Genomic DNA, 21,243 nt, shown 5'->3' with positions numbered 1-21,243 from the left:
GTGTTCAATAGAGGGGAATAATGTAGTGTACTGTTTCTGTGGTAGAGATGGTGCAGTGTCTAGCAAAATGATCTTGGAGAGTGATGTCAGATATTACCTGACTTGACTTCCTGTGAAGTGTTTGAAAGGTAAAGGCTTATAATCCTCAAATGCATTGCTCCTTGGCTGATTTGGCTTATTTAAAGGCTTAGATTATGTTCAGGTAAAGCACATTCTTTCATACTCTAAATGTAGGCAGACTTCAGGCATCTACAACGTGGAGGCTAATTCACATCACTTGCTTCCTGCCATCCAACTCTGTAGGACCCTTGTATAGGTCCACTCCTCTGTTTGAGAACATTTGAGTAAAGGTGTCTGTGTACATTCAAAATACTGTCATTCAAGGAGACAGACAAGACCCAGACTCCTAGAGTTATCTCAGATAGTTCAGAAGGGACCTGACTCCATCAGTATCTCCAGAGGGGTCTGAGCTATGAGATGCGTGCATGCTACAAACTGATTCAAACAATGTTAAGTTTACTTAAAAAGCTGGAAGGAGAATGGTGGTAAAGGTGCTCAGAGTTTGAATATTAACCGAGTGGTTAGAACACCACCAAGGAAATGAAACAGCTCACTGCAGAGCTCCTCAGTTTCAAGGAGGAGCTGAACCACAGCTTGTGTCATAACCACTGAAATGCAGTGTTCAAATAGGAGGTCAGTCTTTACGCCTACCGTAGTGGGCCTTTTAAAAATCAAAGCAAGCTGCTCAGAAGCAGGAGGATAGCAAGCAGAAGGGACCTTGGCTTTAATCTTTTGAATGTTATGTAGTAAGTTTTAAAATTACTGAATCATGTCTTATTAAATAAGCATGCTCACTTTTACAAATTTATACCAGAGTTGTTAAAACAAGAAAGAAAAGGTTCCCAACTCTTTTCTCAATTCTTTTCATTCTTATATGCATACTAGAAACATTACGATTATCTACTACTGTTTGTTAAATCCAAAAATAAATAGAACTACAATCATTATTACTTTCAATATTTCAGGTGAACCCAGAATTGACTCATTGCTTTGAAGATAAAGGTTTGAAATTTGTTGGCCATGATACGGAAGGGAACAGAATGGAAATTATTGAACTGGAGAGTGAGTGTCTTACTTGTCTGTTGTATTTTCCGCATCTATTAAAACTGTGTAAACTGTAGGTTGTTAAATGACATGTAGGGACTACATTTAGCTGTTGTAACAGCCAAGATCATGTTGGGAGATACTGCTGACTCCACCTGTGTATTACAATGGGTGAAGATTCAGAGGATATTAGGAGAAGTCCTACGCTTCTTAAGGATTGTGCATGTATTTGGTTATCAAGGGGAGACATGCTCCGTTTCCAAAAGGTCATAATTCTAGCTCAGTGGGATTTGGCTGTGTAGAATCATAGAGTGATTTGGGAGGTCATCTAGTCCAACCCTCTGTTTCAACACAAGGCTACCTTCAAATATAGATCAGGTTGCTGAGCACCGTTATCAGTCAAGTTTTGAGTATCTCCAAGTACCCTATTGGTTAGACTTCAAACCCACTCACCACTACTCTTTGAATCAACAGTACAGCCATTTTTTAACACATTTTATAGTCTACCCGCAGTCCATAGCTCCCAGCTTGGGTGCTAGGAAACCATATCAAAAGCCTTGCTAAAGTCAGGGTAAATGAAGGCTACAGCTCTCCCTGCATCCAAAGACTTACTGTTCCCAAGCCTGTTGTGCCCTGTCCTTCATGTGTCTGGAGATGCCTTGGAGGAGGATTTGTTTCATAATCTTGCTATAAACGCAGGTTAGGCTGACTGTCCTGAAGTTTCTTGGATCCTTCTTTTTGTCTTTCTTGAAGAAGGGCACGGTGCCTGCCTTTTTCCAGTCATCCGGGATCTCATGATCACCTTGGCCTTTTAAAGAGAACAACCAGCTTCATGATGACATTGGCCTGCTCCCGAAGCACCCCCAAATATTCTTAGTCGGGTCCCATATATAACTGTGTTCAATTTCCTCGTGTATATGAAATATATATACATGCAATATAGCCAAAGTATAAAACTTTACTGGAATACGTTACCTAGAGAGGCTGTGAAATCTCCATCCTTGCGGATAGAGACCTTCAAAACTTGAGTAAAGCTGTCAGCAACCTGATTTAAGTTTGAACTTGACCCTGCTTTGAGCAGGAGGCAGGACTAGAGACCTTCCAAGATGCCTTCCAATCAGTCTGTGTCTCCTTCTGTTTGCTTGATTCTTTGATTAACTCCTTGCTGTTAAGTCACTATTGGCTGGATGAGTATCAGGCACATGAAGATTCAGGCTATCTTACAACATATTTTTTTCTTTTCTGACATGGCCCCTAATTGCCATTGGTTAAGATAAATTCCACGCACAGAAACATAGATTTATCATAAGAATATATTATCATCCTATGGAGTACTATTTGTGACGTGATGCTTCCGAGAATTCAGTTTATATTCCATGGTATGTTGAAGAACAGTGCTGTAATTTTGAACCTGGGTTTATAAGTAGGTGTCCATATTCAGTGTCAAGCAACTGCACCATAGAGTGTAATCTGAGAGCAAAGGATACATGTGAATTCATAAACTACTAATTGCCATGGTGTTCTTTGCTTAGTTTGTTCCTGATAAATTACCTCTGTTATGCATGCTGATGTTGGGAGGCTATTTTGTCTGCCCTGCATGAAACAACTTCTATAGAAAGCATTGTGAAATAAATCAGGCAGGATTTTTAAATTGCATGTTAGTGTGAAAAGAATAAAAGCAGCAGTAAAACCTGGAATTATTTCAGAATGGGCTCCGAGGAGACTCTGATTACTAAAGAAAACCAATCATCATAGAGAGGAAAGCGGGTTGGAGCAGAAGCGCAGAAATAACAGTACACCAGATAGCTTAGGCAAAGCTTTTAAGCAAAATATCCCCACGGGAAATATTTGATGCTTTGTCATTGTCTTGTTTTACAGCTTAAAGAGCTAAATTGCATGGTAGAGAGAAAGAAGTTATGGGATAAATTTAGGATTCATGTTGTCTTTAAGACGTAGCAGCAGAGAGAAGAGCAGTATACTACATCATATGGTTTACCTTTATCTTCATAGAAGAAAACCCCAGCTTTCTTGTTATCAAATACTCTGTGCTGCAGAGAAGTTCCTTGAATGTTTGGGATTGTTTTGGAAATTGTCAAACTGGAAGAGATCTATGGTTCATTTTGTCCAGTGTCCTGGCACTAGAAGTGGTTAATGTGAATATTAAAACAATATTCAAAGAAGGAGCAGGTGCACAGCATGGAAGAGTATGAAAACATTGTTCCTTCCTTATCCTTTCAAAGAAGACAGAAAGGAAACAAGCAGTAGTAAAGAGGTGCTTTGATTGGGAAACAGCTAAAGATTTAAGAGAAGATGAAGCAGCATGGCTTGTTTAGCTTAGCAGATGGAGTTGAGTGATGGTGATGTTGTCATCCTTAATGACACAGAATAAAGAGCAGGCAAGAAGAGCACCACAAGAAATGGATATAAGTTGGCTGTAATAAAGATGGCCTGTGAATTAGGAAAAGGTTTCTAATCAAAAGGAGGGAGTATTAGAAGAGCTTTCTAGTGGGAGCAAAAAAACCTAGGGGGTGTTACGACAGAGCCTTGACCCTTTGTGCGTGAGACTACATGATGTAGCTGCATTCACTAGCAGGCGACTGGACTTAATGTCCCAAGAGATCCCTTCTAGGCCTAATTATTTGAAGCTTGTTGTCCCCAATTTTCTCTGTATGTTTCTTTCATATCCATCTTTTAGTGTGTAAATAGTTGCTGTATGGTAATGCTTGGTTTTTTAGGAACTGTTTTGTTTTTCGCTCAGATATGTATGGGTGCATGTTCTGAATATACCTGCATAAATATGTGTTGAAAGCCAAAGTACTATGAAAATAATGTGATAAATGTAGACTTTGTGGTTGTTCCCCCTTTCCCTCCTTTACATGTCAGTACAGGTTTATTATTCAGCTTTTAATTACATCATTTTGCGCGTTAAGATTGAATCACAGGATGATTTTTCCTTAATTGGCCTTACTAACCTTCGGCCTCTGTTGTCAGTTAATTTTTGTGGAAAAAGTTAAGATTCCTGCTGCCCTGCCCTTAAATTCACACATGCTGATCTGGCTTCTGGACTCCTGTGTGAAATCTTCAATAAACTTTTTTCCTAACAGTTATTCTACTGTCTTCTTCCTCCATCTTATAATTTTCTTTGACATCTATCTTGCAGATCACCCATATTTTGTGGGAGTTCAGTTCCACCCAGAGTTTTCCTCAAGACCCATGAAACCTTCACCTCCATACCTTGGACTGTTGTTAGCAGCGACTGGGACACTCAATGCATACCTGCAACGTGGATGTAAATTGTCTCCAAGGTAATCTTTCTTTCTTATGTGCCTGCAGTTTGACAGTCACATTTTTGCGGGAACTATCCCATCCATCAATTCAGAAGTCCAGAAGAGGAAAGGGAGTTCTTCACATATTGATTTACTTGTTCCTGTACATGCCTAACATAAACCCTGATGTAAAAGCATCTGTAAGCAGGAAGCACAGTTCCTGACTTCCTTTTCAGAGGCTATTAGAGCTAAAGCCAGATCCATACACTATAACCAGAAAGAAGTAAAAAGCCTGGAGTAAATTCATGTGAAGTTAGTCACCTCCTATGTTAACTTTCATTAACGGCAGTTTCACAGGGAAAGAGATTTCCTAGAGGATCAAATAATGAAGTGAAATTCTTACTGAGTTGTATTTGAATGATTATAGTAACAGAAAAGAAAAAAACTGATTTTATTTTGCAGTAGCTAAATAATTAGTACCATCGAGCAGAGACAGGCCTGCAACAAGACAGTTGGGATATCTTTAGACTTATGGAGGGGTTTGGATCAAAACTGCATGGTTCAGCCAAACCAAAATCCTTTGTGCCAGTTGCCTTGGACACGGAGTTTTTGGTTTGTTGAATGTAGCAATAGTTTTTCGCCAGTGTTAACTCATTCTTGTTTATTTGAATGATATTAATAGCAGTAACAATTTCATTACAATAACAATAATAAAGAGGTCAGGGGGCAGCTCAGGGTACAATAACAAAAATGAAAAAAAAATATTAAAAAAATAATCACAGAATGACTGAATAATGTCACAGAACATATCTAACCCTGGCTTACTGTCTTTTCCCCTAAACAAGGCAGCAAACTTACTAGTTTTGGTTGGGTTTTTTTGTGTGTTTTTTTTGAACGTTGCTTTCTATTCTTAAAATGAGGTCGTCTTCTTAAGTGAGAAGTAGAAATTTTGTTTAGGTTTCAGTAGTAATGGAAAAGAGCCAAGCCAGACCAGATTAATCTATTTTGGTACCCTTTCATAAATGCACTTCATCTTTGCTCACCCTGGCCAATTGTGCGATGATCTACATACAGAGAGAATTTCTTTCTGATCTGCAAACTACAGCTTGATTGAAATACTCCTCTTACCTTAGCCTGTCTTTGTTATTAGTGGTCATAACATTATCTACCTTTTAAAATTTGTGCCAGTGCATTACACAGGTCAAAATTTTGTGGTGCTTGGCAGGAAGGGGAGTCTTCAAGCACAGTGACCTTCAGTCTTTTCCTCTTGTGGGCACTCTCTTGTCTCACAGTTCATCTTGTTTCTCAGGTCCCAATATGCTTTCTTTTACTGCTTCCTCCCATGAGTGTACCTATTCATGTCTCTGAGATAAAGAAAAATTACTTTTTTTGAATGAGTGATCTGCATGGATCACATTAATTTAAATTTACATCCCTTCGCATTACAGCAAATATATTTTCTAACCTTGACTTTTAAATTTCATCAATTACTGAATGTGCTGCACTTACACTTATTTAAATTAATATATAATCAATAAAAAAGTATACCAAACTCTTTTTCTTCATGTTCATACAATAAACTCCAACCAACACTTAACCATTTGGCAAAGACAAAAATTCATACCCCAAAACTTTATATATAAAAATACAAATTTTGCCATTTACCTGGTTACACAGCAATCAAGGAAACCCCTCTGTCTTGAGATAGAGCATTGGAACAGAAAAACATTTTGGGCCTGAAAGAGGAGCATTTTGCAGGGAAGAACTTTCAGGAGGGAATTTCAGTGCAAATTACAGCACACCCACTCATATTAGCATATCCACCTGCTGAGTGGAAAGGATTTCCAGTTTAAACCTTTAAACCCCAGAATGCTAGTGATTTCCTTGAACGGTAAAGCTAAGGCATGTCATAAGAAGACTGAAACAAATCTGAGGAGGGGATTTTCTGCATACCTTATCCACCACTGCCTACACGAGTTATAGTCGCGCTGTTGACTAGAGCAAACACATAACCTGAAAGAGAATTTGCCAGCAACTCCAGCAGATTACCTAAACTAGGCTATTAAAAGCACTAAAAAGAGAGTTAATGAAGAAGTCTTGAGACAAAAGGAAATACATACTTCAGCATGAGATTCTTAACAGGAAATCATTACCCTAGAATATTTAACAGCCCCATAATTAGGACACAACTTTAGAACATCTGACACCTGGACAGAAGCCTTAGCTTCTAAGCAAAGCAAACAGTAAATTTGAAGATGCATCACACCTCCCAGGAGAGTGCCCTAAATAAATAAAAGTGAATAAACCTTCTCTTAAATTTTTGTGAGGCCTAGTCTGGGAGACAGCCTGAGAATGCTTGCACATAGGCATGAGCATACCTAGTTTGAGACCGGAATGCATCCTCTGGGGTAAACTTAGTTCCCAGGAGCTTTGGTGTAGACAGAGGCAATTAAGAACCAAAGACAGGATTGGAGTAACTCAGTGATGAGTTATTACTTAGTTACCTGAAGTGGTAGTTGGGCATCTAAGTTGCCTTTGTGGTTGCAGTCTCTCGTGCTTTACGGCATGCGTGCCCAACCATCAGACAAAGCCATGCTCTTAATTTCCTTGTGAATGGTTTTAAATCATGACCTTTTCGAAATCTTTCCATGGAAATATTGAAGTCACCATTTCATAAGGAGCTGAGGAAGGTGAGGGGCTGCCAGTTTACATGTTTCATTTTAAAGGACAGAGAGCACTAGAACCACAGGAGATGCTCAGAAAGTGTACAATACCCACAAATGTGCTGCTTTTTAAGAGAAACTGAAAGGTTTTAATAGAAAACTTGTGGATTAAGAGAAGAACTTCAGATGTAGTGTTGGCTTTTACTGAGTCCGACAGAATTTCACTTGGAAAAAGTAATAAAAACTGGCTTATCTTTGGGAACGTTGTCATATGGATTGCAAAACCACTGATGTACAATAAAGCGATGTTGCTGGGTTTTTTTTGCAGAGCAAGTTTAGCATCAGCAGGTTTTATTTCTTCTTTCCCCTCAACCAACGTCTTTATTAACGGCCTTCAACAGTAGGCTACAGTGTATGAATGATATTTGCAAATAATATAATTCAAAGAAGAGCCGAAAGCACTATTCAGAACAAAGAAATAACATAAAAAAATACAGAGAATTTAGAAATCTGAGCTGAAAATAATGAAATCTTGTTTTTCTTTGGAATAACGCAAATGTGCAGTAGATGGGAGGAAATGTAGAAAGTGAGAGATGTTCCTAGGTGAGAAAGTGTGGGCAACTATGACTGCTGCCAAAAGAAATTTTTGCAAGTCGTTAGTAAATATGCTAACGGAAGGCACCAATCCGATACCATCTAGTGACAGAATAATCTGTTAAATTCTGGGCGGGTTATTAATAAAAGATGACTTATGAGTTGCATTCAGAGACAGGGTACAAAAGTGGCCAGGGGACAGAAGGAGTGGAGCATAAAGAAAAAAACCTCAGAAAGCTTGTCCATATGGTGCTTACTGCAATAACGTGGTCCAGCTGTCTCAGTTGTGTAGGCAAGTTTGGGCAACAACCTATAAACAGAACAGTAAACAGCCTGTGTGACATGTTCTGGTGTATGGGTCCTGCACTTGGGACACAACAACCCCATGCAGCGCTACAGGATTGGGGCAGAGTGGCTTGAAAGCAGCTCGACAGAAAAGGACTTGGGAGTCTTGGTGGACAGCCGGCTGAATATGAGCCAGCAGTGTGCCCAGGTGGCCAAGAAGGCCAACAGCATCCTAGCCTGTATCAGGAATAGTGTGGTGAGCCGGACTAGGGAAGTGATCGTCCCCCTGTACTCAGCACTGGTGAGGCCCCACCTCGAGTATTGCGTTCAGTTTTGGGCCCCTCACTACAAGAGGGACATTGAGGTGTTGGAGCGTGTCCAGAGAAGGGCTACAAAGCTGGTGAGGGGTCTGGAGGACAACCCTTATGAGGAACGACTGAGGGAGCTGGGGTTGTTTAGCCTGGAGAAGAGGAGGCTGAGGGGAGACCTTATCACCCTCTACAACTACCTGAAAGGAGGTTGTAGAGAGACGGGGGCTGACCTCTTCTCCCTGGTGACAAGTGATAGGACGAGGGGAAACGGGTTCAAGTTACATCAGGGGAGGTTTAGATTAGATATTAGGAAACATTTTTTCACTGAAAGGGTTATTAAACATTGGAATAGGCTGCCCAGGGAGGTGGTGGATTCACCATCCCTGGAGGTGTTTAAAAAAAGGGTAGATGGGGCACTTAGGGACATGGTTTAGAAGTGGCTTTTGTCAGGGTAGGCTAAAGGTTGGACTCGATGATCTTAAAGGTCCCTTCCAACCTCAACAATTCTATGATTCTATGAGGGACAAAGGAGATATGGGCAGGGCTATCTCTGATGTCCTGTACATTGTCCCCAACCAATAATAGATCTGGCACAGCATCATATTTCTGTCATTGACCCAATGCAGACATTTCAGAAGAAAGTGAAGAAAATCTTGTGGCTTGAAGACTGTCAAGAGAGCAGCAAGAGAGGGGCTGCTCCACAAAAGAAGGCAATACTGGAGCCAGGGGCAGCAGCTGTACTAGTAGGGGTAGTGTCTTCACCAGCAGGAGTCAGTGCCACAGTTGCCAAAGAAGGCAAGTGGACCGGCTCCAGTGACATTCATTATGTCCTGCAGACAGTCCAATGCAGAAGTGCAAAGTGATGGGTTGGGTCTGAGGTCAATCCAGGAAGTCCAGTCACCAAGTACAGAACTACAGAGGTGGGTACAGGCATGCCTGTGACATAGCGTGGGCAAGGACTGGGGGCCAAGGCTCCTGGGCCCATAGGTGGAGGCCCCAGGTGAGGATGATTATTGCAGCTAAGACCCCAGAGCTCTTAGAGAAAACTACAGAAAAAGTTTTAAAGGAAATCCTTTCTCAACCATAGTGGTACTTAGTGATGAACTTAGTAATGGTTAGTTGTGGCAGTTACTTTGTCATTTTAATGTTAGATGTTTTCAGAGCTGGTCACCCCAAGTCTTTTTGTGTAGTGGCTAAGTTAATATGCACTTCAAAGGAGCCAAATAGCTCATCTTAATGGTTGAGTGAGTCAGAAGCATTATACTCCACAAGTGCCTGTTTCTCTCCATTGACTGTAAGAAGCTGGTGGCAACTATCTCAGATGAAGATGTCTAAAGCTATATGAACTGAAACCCGTGCATGACACTCAGCTGGGAGTTTTTATAACACCCAAATATCTTCTGGCATCTTGGTTGTGATTTTTGTAATGCTGGGTCCTAATAAAACCATTATTCTAGGTCCAGTTTTGTGAGTGCAGATGTCTGGCAGGTTGGAACTGGAGAGTCTTAGGTATGTGCGGAGGGATGCTTTAATGAAATGATGTTTCGTGGAAGCAAAGGATCATATAATGATGGGGATCGCAATAAATGATATATGTTAATTTTTATGATCATATAATCATAAAAATATGCACTGAGAAATATGGGTGACTGCAGTTATAACCATTGCACAATCAAATATGCATTTACTTTAAATAATGTTTTAATGACTATAATAATTTTAATCATTCAGCTTTATATGGGGGAAATAATAATGATAATTGACAGATTGCTTTTTGCTAGGTTCTCGAAAGCTATAACAATTGTTTGTTTTAAACTGTCACAGCCTGTACTAAAAGTAATTACGTTTATCTTTAATTTGGATTGAGGAAGAAATGCACTTAGCTTGTCTCCTGCCTTTACAGGAATAGCATTACCGTAACAATTGTTTAAATTGCTTCCATTTCTGGAAAAGGACTTTTTTTGTTAATGATACATTAAAAAGGATGAAAAAAGCCCCCCTGCAACTGTGTCAAATCCTTTGTTTTTAAAGAATGTTAATCTGGATTTTCAAAATGAAACCAACAGAATGTTCAGGGAGTACCCATTTTACAGTTGCCTTTGTTTCTTACTAAAAGCATCGAAAGCAGGCAGTTTGGGGCTTTTGAGCAGCTGTTTGAGAAATACAGGTTTAAAATTGATCTTGCGTCTTAATTCTAGTGGTTTTGTAGCTGAGATTGGTTGCTGAGGTGATGCATTCCAGCCTCATGCTGTGTGGCCCCGGCTATCGGCTGCCTTCGATACCATACCAATAGGGAATCTTCTGATCTTACCTCCTTCCGTGCTTTATACTGATGCATAGCAGAGTTATGATGATGCCTCTGTCAGCAGAACAGAGAGATCTGAAAAGGGCATGAATTTGGTAATAATGGAGCACATGCAGGGGAAAGCTCTTTTTATTGCTTATGTCTTGAGAAGACAGATACCTGAGGATGAGTGAACTTTAAAACAGAATAAAGCCCCGTCATGTAATTTCTCAACAGAGGATGTTTTCCTTGCTCCAGTCAGGAAATATGTTGTAGTTTACTGCAAAATCGAATGCCAGCTAGGTACTAGTAGTTGTTCCACGTTGCAGTTAACTGCAAAGTGAAGTACCAGCTTAGATACTGGTTGGTATTTCACTTTGCAGTGAATGTATTTCCATTAACTACAGGTAGATTAGGTGTAAGGATCAAAGTGACTACAATTCTTGATCTTGAAGACTGAAGTGACTGACTAGATGGAGTGACGCTGCATACTCTGAGCTTTGTTCTGTTTTTCTCTTGGCCACATTTTTATGCTCCAGATCCCATGGAAAAAAAAAAAAAAGACGGAATAGAACCACTGTAGTGGCCTTAAATCTGCTCGCTAGATCCTTTTTTTTGGAGTCCAGTGTTGTGGGAATAGTTACAAACAAGATAAAGTGGGTGTCAGGTTCCTGCCCAAGGTAATTACTAATTAATTTGTACACAAACTAGGAGAAAACTTGATGAAGGAAATGCAAGCATATTTTTTCAGTTGAGGGCTCAGCGTGAAAAAGAATATCATAAAGGAAAAGCCGGGCTTACTTGATTTTCCATCACCACCACCATTTTCACAGCCAGCACACTGAAGTAAGGTTACATAATATTAGCAACTATGAGCACAAAATAGCCATTTGGGTTTTGTGTTTAATATCTGTCTAGAAACTCAATGTAATTTGAAAGGAAGTACACATTTATTCCGAAGAGAGGGGATGACTCATTTGTGGTTAATATCACCTGGAGCTTTTCTTCAGATTACTTACCAGTTGAGTACAGTTCATATCACAGTAAATCGTAGAAACTGGACATCAGCTCTGGTTTGAAGCTGTAGCACACAGATACAGATATGCCAAGATTCATGAGTCCCTGCTTGCTTTCAGTGGAAGCTTTATTCTTGAAGAAGTTCAGGTTTCCTTGGACCCCAAGTTCTTCTTGGTAATTGATGCCACAGTCTGGAGGTGCTTAGAGATACCATTCAAGAAGCTGAAACTGTGAGACTGACAGTTAACCTGAGTCTGAAGTTCAAGGGCTGACCCTTACCTGGATATTTCCCCTACCTTTCTTGCCACTGTGGCCTGCCTGTTAGAGATACAACTGACTTACACCCAGGAGGACAGCCTTAAAGCAGGAGAGAACCTGAGGTGCTACTGCAAAACAGTCAAGAATGTGGCGACAAGAGGCCTGCTCTGGAGTGTGGAGTCAAGCCTTGTGCTGAACTGGGAAGTGGGGAAACAGGAACAAAATTGTCATTGGCTGAGTAAGTGTTTTAGCCTTTGGGCTAGTGGCTAGCCAAGTGACCCTCAGCTTCCCAAACTGGAAAAAGGCTTGAGAAGCTGGGGTGGTAAATCAATGAAGTGATGGAAGCAGCCAGCCTTGTGTGACTGCTTCTGTGGGTGAATGCCTCTAAACCCCATGACATTGAGTGGGGGAGGGCCGATGATGAGAGTGCTGGCTGGGGATCAGCATGTAACTGTCGTCAAGAGATGAAGCTGGGCAGTTCTCCACTCACCTCATTGGCCCATGAGCATTTTTACTTAAGCATGTGTGTCCCGTACTGTGGTGTATATGGAGCTCCGTCATATGTTTTTGGGCTGTGACTGCCACTAGGCAGCAGAACCCATTAAAAAAAAAAGTTTTCTGAAGACTTTGGTCTTAAACCAGGGCTATCATGAGATTACGCAGCTCTCTGCACAGTTTTACCCTCTGTTCTGTGGAAAATTTTTGCTATTTTGCTGTGATGTGAAAGTGCAAAACTGTTTTAATAATGCTGAATTTTTATTCCATGTTTCCATGGGTACTTTCAGAAAGAAGTAAGTACAACGTTGGTGATGTTGTGTTTGTCTGTGTGCATCTGGCATGCTTGATCGTGCTGTTAACAACACTTTCCTCACTTGAACTGTGTAATTGTTCGCCAGCTGGTGAAATGATCAAGTTGAGCACTTCTCACTAGCCTGATATGACACATTCTTTATGAGAAGCGCAGCGACAACATACGTGTCATGCAAAGGAAGGGCAGAATGCTATAGGCAAAGTCTTAATGTTAGAAAAGTCGGAATTTGGTACAGTGATTTGCTGCAACTGTGGGAGACTTTCCTGACAGTCAGAGGGAGAAATTAAATGAGATGACTGTTGGTGCCACTCCTCCTGTCCCACTCCATTAAATGGCCGTGATTTTTAAAAAATTTTTTTTTTTTTTTTTTTTTTTGCCAAGAAGAGAGGATGAAATTCAGGCTACAAAGCAGCGCTCAGTAAGAAGCACCAGTATAACTGAGTGCAGTTTGTTCACTGTTCCACATTGCAGGCTAGATCAAAGATCTCCAGCTGCGGGGTTACGTGGTTCCCCTTGAACCATTGCACAGCAGGCGGTCACTGCAGATCAACTGCTAAGGCTGTGTCTAGGCGGGACACGGGGTGGTGATGTGCTTGATGTCTCGGTGGGAGATCACGCCCACAGTGGGGGAGCGTGATGTGACTGAGGCCCTGTTGGCTGGAGGATGAAGGTGTATGTGATGAGTGAGATGTGAGCAGACAGGCCCGCAGCGGCTGCAGTAGAGTGGGTACCCAAGGCTGGCACTGCTGTGCCCACACAAACGAGGTCTGAGATCCCCACCTGTACTGTATTAACCATAACCTGCACTCCGATGTATCACAGAATTGATGAGAATTATTGCCTCTTAGATGTACTTGTCAGTTCCCTGGGCTCCCTATGCTGGCTTCTGATCTTGGGAAATTCAAGCATCTGGAAAACAGACTGTAGAGATGAAGCGTAGTAGGGGGAGGTTGAGGCTGGAGTTAAGGTAAACCTGGAGACCTGACAGACATCACAGCTGACTGAAAATGTGGTTTGTGGGCACTTCTTTGTCTCGGTCACTGTGGTGATTCCTGTCCTTCACTGTTTACTTGTTCTGGCCACTTATAAAACGGTCACTTGCATGGCAGTTTGTTTTGTGAAAACCAGTCTACTTCTCTCAGAAAACAGCAGAAGGGAATAAAACCTCAGGAAAAACTGTCAGGATATTGCTTGGTGCAATGACAACAATTTATGTTCTCACTGGAAGAGCAAGAATTGTAATTTAAGTATAAATTGAAGCATTCTGAGTAAATAAAGTTGCCTTAGCTTTTTCTTTGGTCAAACAGTCACTTTCTTTATTATAAAGGAGAAATTCCTTTTAGTCTTGCTCTGAATACCTGTTATTCTCCATGGTTTTAATCATGGTTGCAGGCACACAGCACCAGCAAACTATAGAATGTGAATGTACAGGAGCCAAGCAAAAAGAAATGGAACATACTGTTTATATGGTGGAATATTTTTTCTCATCAGTTCTTAGGCTCCAAACTTAAGCCCTGTAGAGAAGCGTGTTCTAAAATACCAAAATTGAGCATGAGCTTAAAGTAGTTTTCTGGAAATGGGTTGCATTTGAGGAAAGTGTTTGTCATGTGCATCATCTGGGTTGGAGGGTTTGAAATACAATATTTGGTTTAGATCCTTCTGACTGTGTGTTGCTTTTAACAGTGACAGCTACAGTGACCTCAGCGATGACAGCTCTCCAGAGAAAGAGTTCTCTAATTCAGAAATGAGCTGAAATGATTGTATGAGATCACAGAAATGGATGATGCTGCTGAGGTAAACAGAATCGTTTTGATCCTGCTTTATGACATTTATTTCTTCTAGACTTGAAACAGGAGACAAATTTATCTTGATTCTCCCTTTTGTTTCAAATCCCATCTGAGAGCTTATGTTTTCTTCCTTGCCTGCAGCACTTAATTGTTTTGCTCTTCTGCTGCTTAACTCTGCAATTGTTGTATTAAAGTCTGCTAAGTGTTTTGGGTCCAGCTTATATGTAGGATGATGTACAATATCAGGTTGTGTTACTGTTTGAAGATACAATGAAAATATATTTTTTAATTATGTTTTCTTTTTTTATTACTTTGGTTTGCAAGTTTAGATCACTTTGAGTACACCATGTTGACATTTCTTTCTGTTTTGCATTAAAATTCATCTGTAGTTGCATTTGAGGCACTGATACAACAAAGACATCCCAAGATAAATACTTGGATTTAATCTGCAGAGTGATAGAGATACAAACAAGTTTTATAAAGTTGTAGCTTTTTTTGCCGTAGGCTTTGCCAAAGTGATGTTGTATTGATTGTTTCTTTCACCTGTAAACATGGCAGCCATAGATTTCCTTTCAGTTCGGAGGTTGTATTTGCTGCGAGACACCTGATCTCTGCAGGATCTGGGTTTGAGTCTTAGTCTTACTTTATTTTCCCTACACAGATTCAACAGAGTTGTGGCTGGTATGGTACTCTGATAATATGTATACGTTCATGTTTTTCAGGATTTCTGAGCAGTTCTGTAAGCGGGACACAGCTTTCCCCTCTGATTTTATTCCTCTCACATGGTGTAGTCACTGAGCAGCTGTGCCAAACAGACAATTAAGGCTGCATATGAGTGATGCATTTCTGCCTGATGGTCTCCTGATTAAAATACTGGCATGAGATGCTAGACATTGGAGTTTAGTCCTTAGCCGCAGCATGGGTTTCTTCTGTGATTTGTAATTTATTTCTTTTTCCCTCTCATTTATTGCATGTTAAAGATAATAATACATCCCCAAATCATGAGAATGGAGAACAGAATGTTAAATGATTTCATGACCTGGTGCATGCAGATAGAGTACTGATGCATGTCCTAGAGTGACAAAATGTTCCTTTTCACTCTTACCTGGATCCTTCCCACCTCCAAATACCATGGCTCTGTTTCTTGAGACCAACACCTAGTACAGGACAGCCCCTTTAGCTTTGACCTTGCTTTTCTCAGTGGAATTTATGAATGGTAATTCTCTGTTTACTACTGCAGATGTCACTTTTTCAGTGCTTGGATGAATGTACTTTTGTGATGCTTTTAAGTAGTTATCAGTAGTCTGATTTTGTTTGAACATGTCACTAGTGGATACCAAATGTATTCAACAGAATTACTCTAGAAAGGATTAAGTAACTAATTCCACATACAAAAGAAGGATAGAAGCATTGGCACATTTATTTTTATCTCAGGGTTAATTCTACCCATTAATCAGAGCTGGATACACATATAGACTATATATAGCTTTGTGGTTTTGCTTTATGCTGTTTGACCTAGATGAAATGCACCTACTTGTAGTATTTACCATAGGACTACTTTGAAGTCACTCAACGGATTTGAGAGAAAGTTACATAAGCATGAAATAAACGGAGTTACAGAAGAAATATTTTTAATCATTAATTTTTTTCCATTTATTCTTCCTTCCCCTCCCTGTTTTTGTTACAGAAAGTTGGGAACAGGACAATATTGAATAGAAGAAAGTTGAAGAAGCTGCTTATAGTCTTCATAGTGTCTCCTCCTATACGGTTCTCAATAATTCTCTTTACAGATGACAGTTTTACTGTTCCGTATAAATGCGGTTTCTCTTTAAAAATTACAAAATGGTTGTGCACCTTAGCTGTTAATCACTATTGATCTTGTCCTATATTTCAGAATGATCTCAGGTGAATATGTATTAATTCACTACTTCACAACTGTTCTTGATTTGAAGGAAGATTTGATTGTTTTCAGTTTGCTTTAGAACAGGAAGACAAAATGCATTAGTTCTTGTGAATGAGAGGGAATGCACTAAAAAAAGTAAGGGAAAGTTGTCTTATCCATGAGCAGAAGAAAACTGTTTCAGGTTTGTTTCCCTATTAAGCTTGTTGTATATATATATTTTTTTACTTTTTTGCTGTTCAATATGTACAAATGAGAAATTGTTGCTGTATTTCAGCTCTTTGTGATTATAATAATTGATGTTGGATACACGTCTTTTCACTTTGCTTTTATAAGTGATTTCACTTTACAAAAGCTCAAGTCCATTTGCTCTATTTCTCCTGAAAGTCTGATAATGCTGAACGTAATTCTGACCAACAAAATTACAGAAGTGATATTAGAAGGTGGTTTTGTATTTGTATTTTGTAAGAGAGAAAGTAAATACACTCATATGTTAAAATGTAATTTGAACACTTGTATGAAAGTTGTAGAGGAACCACTGATTAATCTGGAGCATTATCTGGGCACCAGCCATGCAACACTCAGTTAATGTCAATAAATTAATGTAAAGGTGAATTAAGGTTCACCCTTGTTTTCCCTCATCCAGTGACCACTTCGTGGTCGTGGCACTCATTCCCCAGTAGAATAGAACAATATATTTTAATTTAGAAATCACAAAAGTTATTCTACTGCATGGCGATTGCAGGCAGCCCTGCAAAGCCAGGACTGCAGCCTGAATTGCTGAGAGAGAAAGGGAAGGTGAGAGGTGCTGTACTGTGTTTACGGCTGGATCCCCTTAGCAATGTGGCATCATCAGACCTGTCGCAGAAGCTGGACCTGAGCTATGTAACCGACGGCCTCCAAATGCCTGGGGCACCCTCTGCTATAAAGAAAACTCCTGAATTTTGAGCTTTGTGTTTCATTTTAGTTTTGGGCAAAATGACATTTTTAATTCATCAAAAGGTAAATATTTGTATAAAAATTAAAAGCACCACGTCCCTTATTACAGCTTTGTAAAACAGTACATTTGAGAGCTTTGCATTGCTTTAGAAAATCTCGGGTCACACAGGCAATTTATCTCTTCACTAAAAAAAGCTTTAATGCTAATGCAATATAAAATATATTATTATGGCAGTGTTTTTCTAAAGTGATCTGAAAATGTGTGCCTTAGAAGTAGCAGGTATTGACAGAATTGATGTCACTGTATGTCTTCCCCAATGAGAGACACTGCCAACTGGTTCGTGAAAGGTGAAGCATTTCCTAAGATTGTCTGTAAGTGCAAATGATTTTTCAAATATATTAAATTGTGTTACTCAGAAGTCTTTAGATACTGTGTTAAAGAATCATAGTGCCAGTTGTGAACTGTGGTGTCGTGGACAGAATTTTTCATTGAGTCGCGTCTGAGTTGCATCGTCTGTGAGAAGCTGTGATTTATCCAAAAAAAGGAGGGGACAAAAAGACGTACAACCTGGAGTGAAGCTGGAAACAGCACCTTAGTCTCCCGGCGCCTTTGTCAGTCCTCTTCCTTCTAACAGTCCTATACAAAGCAGTATCCTGGAGATAAACACATCACTGTCACAAGGGATCCGTCTCCCACTTGAACTGACAGAAGCAGCAGCAGGCCATTTCCAAAATGGAAGAAGGCAAATGAGCCTTTTCCAGCCAAGTCCTGGTCTGCATTAGGAGTATTGCCAGCAGGACAAGGGAGGTGATCCCTCCCTGCTATTCAGTCCTAGTGAGGCCGCACCTGGAATGCTGTGTTCAGTTCTGGACTGCCCAGTACAAGAGAGACATGGGCATACTGGAGGGAGTCCAGCAAAGGGCGCTACGGTGATTAAAGGACTAGAGCATCCCTCCTGCAAGGAAAGGCTGAGAGCGTACTGGTTTTGTCTGGGATAGAGTTAATTTTCTTCATAGTAGCTAGTATGGGGCTATGTTTTGGATTTGTGCTGAAAGGAGCGTTGATAATACAGAGATGTTTCAGCTATGGCTGAGCAGTGCTTACACAGCCCCAAAGCCTTTTCTGCTACTCACCCCACCCCACCAGTGAGGAGGCTGGGGGCCCACAAGAAATTGGGAGGGGACCCAGCTGGGACAGCTGACCCCAACCTGCCAACGGAATGTCCTGTACCATATGACATTGTGCTCAGCAACAAAAGTTGGGGAAAGGAGGAGGACGGGTGGACAGACGCTCTGAGTTATGGCATTTGTCTTCCCAAGCTACTGTTACACGTGAGGGACCCCTGCTCTCCTGGGGATGGCTGAACACCTGCCTGCCAGAGCTGGGACTGTTCAGCCTAGAGAAGAGAAATCTCAAGGGGGGAGAGGGGAAATCTCACCTATGCGTATAAATGCCTGGAGGGAGGGTGCAAAGAGGACAGAGCCAGGCTCTTCTCAGATGTGCCCCGTGACATGACCAGAGGCAGTGGGCACAAACTGAAACAGGAGGCTCCATCTGAACATCAGGAAACACCTTTCCCACTGGGAGGGTGACTGCACTAACACAGGTTGCCCAAGGAAGTTGTGGAGTCTCCATCCTTGGAGATACTCAAAAGCTGCCTGGGTGATGGTCCTGGGCAACTGGCTCTAGTGGCCCTGCTTGAGCAGGGGGGTTCGACCGCATGACCTACAGAGGTCCCCTCCAACCTCAAACATTTTGTGAAATGAGGCATGATTGTCACAGGCAACCTATAGTTAGGCTTCTCTCACTAAAGAGAGAGGAGGATGTGAAAAAGCCAAACCTTACATACACAATCCAAAGTCTGAAGAAATAATTCCTAAGCATGGATGAAGGGTAAAGCTTGAAGTTATCCTTCTAAATCAAAATATTTGTGAAGCGTGCTTTTTGCATTATTTCAGACCTCTCATCCTGTTCGAGTAAGGCCTTCAGTGGAAATGTATTCATTTCCATTTTTATATTTACACCTAATGCTGCATTCACGCAGAGAGCAGTATTTTGTTAGTGCTGGGGCAGGACAAAAAAAGACAGCCTGCTAATGCAGAAGTACACACCGCATCTTAACAAAGCGAGATCGCGTATATGTTTTTCATTTGCATGTGAATAGTGGCATTTGGATTCTTGTAAGGGATAACAATGAAATAAAGCAGTTTGCTTTTGTGTTTTCATTCCAAAATTGGGCATGTAATGAAAGCAATGTAGAAAGAAAGATATAGTTACTCTGAGACCATTGATCTGCACCTGTGATTTTTGTGATCGTGTCTTGATAGACTTGGATCTATTCTTTCTCCTTGGGAAGCATGAACTGTTGAGCCGGTAGCTTAATATACTGAACTGTCTAGGTCAGTACCACTGGTTAAAACTCTTTAGCATATACTTGGAGCACAGCAAGGTCTGAAATCTGTGTTTTCCATCCTATGTTGTGTCTGTTGCTTAGGTTCAAGGGCTGTATTTGTAATAGTAAATTAGGGCAGGGACATTAGTGTCTTTTGAGCCCAGCTGCAGTGGCTGAGATTGCTTCTCTACAGCTAAACTTTCATGGATGTACTGGAGTGAGACCAGTGAAGGACTGTAGGGATGGAGCATCCATTATATGATAGGCTGAGAGAGTTGGTGTTGCTCAGTCTGAATAAGAGGTGGCTCAAGGGGGATCTTATCGATGTTTATAAATACCTGATGCAAGAGGAATAAAGAAGACAGAGCCAGACACTTCTCAGTGGTGCCCAGTGACAGAAGAAAAGACAATGTCCAGGAACTGAAGCACAGGAAATTCTACTTAAAGAGAGAACTTTTTTATGCTGCAGATGGTTGAACACTGGAACAGATTGCCTAGAGAGGTGATGGAGATCTCCATCATTGCAGATGCTCAAAACCCAACGGGACACAGTCCTTGACAACTTGCTGTAGCTGACCCCGCTGTGAGCCAGGGGTTGGACTGGACAATCTCGAGGTCCCTGCCAGCCTCAACTATTCAGTGATTCTATGAAACTCACCTCCTAAGGGGGCCGCATTCAGGCTGACTGCTGGGAAAGGTCCTTAGTGCATGCTAACTCTCAGAAAGGTGCCTAAGGGAGAGTGCCAGATACCCTGGGAGAAAGCTGTGCTATATTTTGCCAGAGTGGATGGTCATGTACCTGTTTCTGGGCATGTTCTGTGAGCCTGTGTATTTTACTAGCCTAGAGATAGCTAAGCTGTGTTGTCTGGGAAAACCTGACGCAAAGATCCGTCGGGTGTGGTTGTTGGGGGCTGAAGATCAGTTGGGTGCCAGGAAGATGTATTTGGTATGTTAGAGGATGACACTTAAAATCTATGCCTACCTCATCCAGAAAGCGGTCCTGTGCTGATACGCCAGCTACCCTCAAGTTTTCCTTCACAGAAAGTTTGGTAGCTTGGTTGAGTTGGAGCAGAGGCCGTGCTTGTCCGCAAACAAGGGGAGCAGCATCCAGGTTTGGATGGGACTGCAGGGTAGGTATTGCACTTAACCGATACTGTGTCTTGCTGAATATCTATTCTAGTCAAGAATTTCATCTCGACAGCATAGATTCCTGTTTCGCTGTGATCTTTACATGTGAAGTCCTTTAGCATCTGCTCGACATATTTTAGCTTGTATTACCTTGAAGTTGAGGTTTCTTTCCTAGTTTATTTAGCAGCTTGGAGAGATAACCTTCATGTGCTAATGTAATGCCTGCAGAGGTTGAATCTAATGGAGAGGCATTTTGCTAAGTTTTCCTGAGTCACTGAGGAGGATTTGCTTGGCCGACCAGCCTATTCCTCATTAGGGAGTACTTGTGGCAGGGTGGGCCGGATCCTGCACTAGCTTGCTGTTTTTCTGAAGCCACTGAAGTGGTGCCATATTCATAGCACACGAAGCGTGACTTTTTGTTGATTACAGGGTGGTACCAAACAGGGCTTACTGTCACCTGTCATTCATGGCACTCAGGCATGATCCTCCTAAATTCCTCTGCA

The 21,243-nt window shown here is 41.1% G+C and overlaps 1 protein-coding gene across 3 annotated transcripts in view; it reads left to right on the top strand.

Annotated features, from left to right (window-relative positions):
• Positions 1 to 20,981, top strand: part of CTPS2 (CTP synthase 2) — an 81,763-nt gene extending 60,782 nt beyond the window's left edge. For 2 of the 3 annotated variants that reach the window (XM_063342344.1, XM_063342323.1), the window contains exons 16-19: positions 1,026 to 1,122; positions 4,265 to 4,409; positions 14,277 to 14,387; positions 16,068 to 20,981. In XM_063342344.1, coding sequence (XP_063198414.1) covers positions 1,026 to 1,122; positions 4,265 to 4,409; positions 14,277 to 14,346 — 312 coding nt within the window. In that variant the 3' untranslated portion in view covers positions 14,347 to 14,387; positions 16,068 to 20,981. The remainder of the gene's footprint in view (positions 1 to 1,025; positions 1,123 to 4,264; positions 4,410 to 14,276; positions 14,388 to 16,067) is intronic. The other variant, XM_063342334.1, reaches the window with a different exon arrangement.
• The last annotated feature ends 262 nt before the right edge of the window (positions 20,982 to 21,243 follow it).

This window comes from Chroicocephalus ridibundus, chromosome 1 (genome assembly GCF_963924245.1).
Source record: "Chroicocephalus ridibundus chromosome 1, bChrRid1.1, whole genome shotgun sequence".
NCBI classification, from domain to species: domain Eukaryota; kingdom Metazoa; phylum Chordata; class Aves; order Charadriiformes; family Laridae; genus Chroicocephalus; species Chroicocephalus ridibundus.
This window is presented reverse-complemented; position numbering and strand designations above follow the sequence as displayed.